At 36.2% G+C, this 3,316-nt stretch overlaps 1 protein-coding gene across 1 annotated transcript; it reads left to right on the top strand.

Annotated features, from left to right (window-relative positions):
- The first annotated feature begins 406 nt into the window (after positions 1-406).
- Positions 407-1,513, top strand: LOC147291803 (peroxidase N1-like). Its single transcript, XM_086236029.1, has 2 exons — positions 407-437; positions 1,092-1,513. Exons 1-2 carry the CDS (start codon positions 407-409, stop codon positions 1,511-1,513), a joined length of 453 nt encoding a protein of 150 aa, XP_086092155.1.
- The last annotated feature ends 1,803 nt before the right edge of the window (positions 1,514-3,316 follow it).

Genomic DNA, 3,316 nt, shown 5'->3' with positions numbered 1-3,316 from the left:
AGCTTTTGGTTCCAAGGTCGGCTCTCTCACTCTGGCCCTTCCCTTTCTAATTTTGGTTGTTGTTGTTGTTCTTTTTGTTTTTGGTGGTTTTAGTGGAATTCTGGAGTTGGGTTTTCATGGGAACCTGTTGAAATATTGAATTCTGTAAGCCCATGATCTTAATTCTTATGGTTGGTGATGAGAAAGTTTAGGAAATAATATGTTATATGTTCATGTTTTTGTTTTTGAAGATTTGTTTTTGCTGTGTTTGGTTGCTGAGATAAGGTGGAAAACAAAGGGACTTAAGTTTCTGCTAGACTTATGATTTAAGTTTTATAAGTTTTTGTTTTCTTTATCATATTGAAAGCTCACCTTAGCTGACTGGTTGAATTGAATTGAATGGTCAATAGTGATTCTTGTTTGCTTGATGCCTGATGGTGAAAGCACTGAAAGGTCCGGTACTTTGGTTTGAACTTTTCTTTTCCTATTATTTTTTTATTCTTTTGCTATGCTTGATCAGTGATTATAGTCTAAAACAAAGCTCTAATGAAGTTGTGGATATGGGTGAGAATATGAATATGAATATTGAAATGAACTAAGATTCTGTATAATCATGATTATAGCTAATGAAATTCTATTTAGATTTGAATCCTCTTATTTTGGTAAGGAAAGATGGTTATGTAATAGTTGTGTTAAAATCATTAAAGTAAGGGGAGATCGCATATGAGGGGCTTTGTCTTTATCCGTTACTAGTTTTACAGCTGACAAATGTTCATAAGCAAGTGTTACTTTGGTATGTATGGACTGTTGCTTTGCTGAGCTTTAATTGGTTTGCTGCTGATGTCTTTTTCCCAATCTATGTATGGGGATTTATGATTTTGTTTTTGGATTGGATAGCCTCTATTTTTACGTTCAATATCTACTGATCTAGCTAATTAATATGACTTGATCTCTCTCACAGTAGTATGATGCATGCAGGAGCTACCTATATATATATATATATACAAGTAGTTCTCAGTTCTCACTATATATATACAAATACAATTACTCCACCATTGTCGTTAGTTCTCTTAATTAACCATATATACATAAATTTGTTTGTGCTATACTAGGAGCACATACCATAGGAACTTCAGCTTGCCAGTTCTTCAACTACAGACTATTCAATTTCACCACTCCAAATGGTGCCGACCCTGTGATCGACCCAACGTTTGTTCCTCGACTACAAGCTCTCTGCCCACTAAATGACGATGGTACAAGGCGAGTTGGATTAGACACAGGTAGTAGTGACAAGTTTGATGCATCTTTCTTTGCAAATTTGAGAAATGGCAGAGGAATTCTTGAGTCTGATCAGATGCTTTGGACTGACGCTACAACCAAACCATTTGTGCAACGCTTTCTGGGTGGTAGAGGCTCACCTGGGTCCAACTTCAATGTGGAGTTTGGGAGGTCCATGGTGAAGATGAGTAACATTGATGTGAAAATAGGGTCGACTAATGGTCAAATTCGTAAAGTATGTTCTGCAATAAATTGATCACGCAATTACTTCTATAATAAAGTTGCAAACTAATTAAGCTGTTGCAAAACTTTTCTTATTTATCACTTAATTTTCATATTTGGATATGTGAATTTGTATCTTTGTATTGTTAATTCCAATAAGCTTTGAATTTGAGAAATGGCAGGGGAATTCTTGAGTCTGATCGATCAGATGCTTTGGACTGATGTTACAACCAAACCATTTGTGCATTTGATAATCATGTGGCAAAATGGCAAATGATGAGAAGCCAAATTGGAGACATGAAAATATAATCATGTCTCACGGAAAAATATATAATAAGAATTTGGTCAAATGTTACAAATTGCTTCATATTTTAAATTTATTTTGGTTTTAATTTGTTTTAATTGTACTATATATATTGTGCATGGTTTCAAAATAATTTTAATATTGCTAAAAAAAAAATTTGTCAAATGGACCAAAGTGATTGACTTGGATATTTCAAATTAATTGGCCAGGGCAAGCTGATGATCATACAAAATTTGAATAAGAATAATAATTGCCTCTTATCTATTCTTACAAAAATGTCATTTTTATTCTAAATAAATAAATATGGGGATTTATGATTTTGTTTCAAAAATTAATTTTCCAACTTGTTAGTCCTGCACTGCACCAAACATAGGACAGGACTATTTTCATTATCCAGGTTGTTAGTCCTGCACTGCACCAAACATAAAGGCAGTTCTTAGCTAGCTTAATCCATGCCAAGCCAGTCCATGCCAGTCCCTATAGCTAGTCCAAGCCAAGACAGTCCTGTGAAACAAACGAGGCCTATATGGATTGCCCATTTGATTGATAATATCCTGATGTTATTAACTTTATAAGGGAATACATATTGATTTGCTGCTGAGTCATTTAATTAGATCTTTATGAATTGTCATGGTTGAATTGGTGATGTTAATGATTTTGGATGATTGTGGTTGAGGTTAATAGTTAACGATTTGGAAATTGGTTGATATTAAAAGGCTTATGGTTTTAAGAGCTATACTATTTTGAGACGATTTATAAATTGCATGATTTGAGGATGTGAAAAGCTTAAGAAATCGTTGACTTTATCTATTTACAAGAATGGTTTTAGAAAGTGGCAGAACGATTTCTAAATCGCCATATAAGTACCCTCACCCACAGGTATAAATACAGATAGGTCTTTGGGACCCATCACGGCACACACATAGGCTTTGGGCCATGTGCCGGGATGCCTCGCCCTTTGGGGGTAGTCTACGTGCATGTACGACATTTTGGCTTATTGTACGACGGCGATTCGACGGTACAAGGGTCACCGTATGTCCACTTGTATGACGGCGATTCGACGGTACAAGGGACACCCTAAGTCCACTCGCATGACGGCGTTGCGACGATGCGGGTGGAAGGGCAATCTACGTGCACGTATGACACTTTGGCTTATTGTACGACGGCGATTCGACGGTACAAGGGCCACCGTATGTCCACTTGTATGACGGCGATTCGACGGTACAAGGGACACCCTAAGTCCACTCGCATGACGGCGTTGCGACGGTGCGGGTGGAAGGTTATAAAGACGGTCCACTTGGTGCGACGGTCTTGTACGGTACCAATGTGGAGCCCGTCAAATGGGTACTTATATGGCCAACGTTTTTACTAAAAACTTTCTAATATAAAAATATTTTTAGTTATTTTTTTTATCAGTTCAAGACTCAAAAGAGGTTTTAGCTAGAAATCTTATAAGATACAGAATTTCTATTACTTCCCATTATTTTCTATGTTCAAAAGGAATTTCAAAGTTGAAGTTATTATATAGAAACT

The sequence above is a fragment of the Dryas octopetala genome, chromosome 3, assembly GCF_963921425.1.
Source record: "Dryas octopetala chromosome 3, drDryOcto1.1, whole genome shotgun sequence".
NCBI classification, from domain to species: Eukaryota; Viridiplantae; Streptophyta; class Magnoliopsida; order Rosales; family Rosaceae; genus Dryas; species Dryas octopetala.
This window is presented reverse-complemented; position numbering and strand designations above follow the sequence as displayed.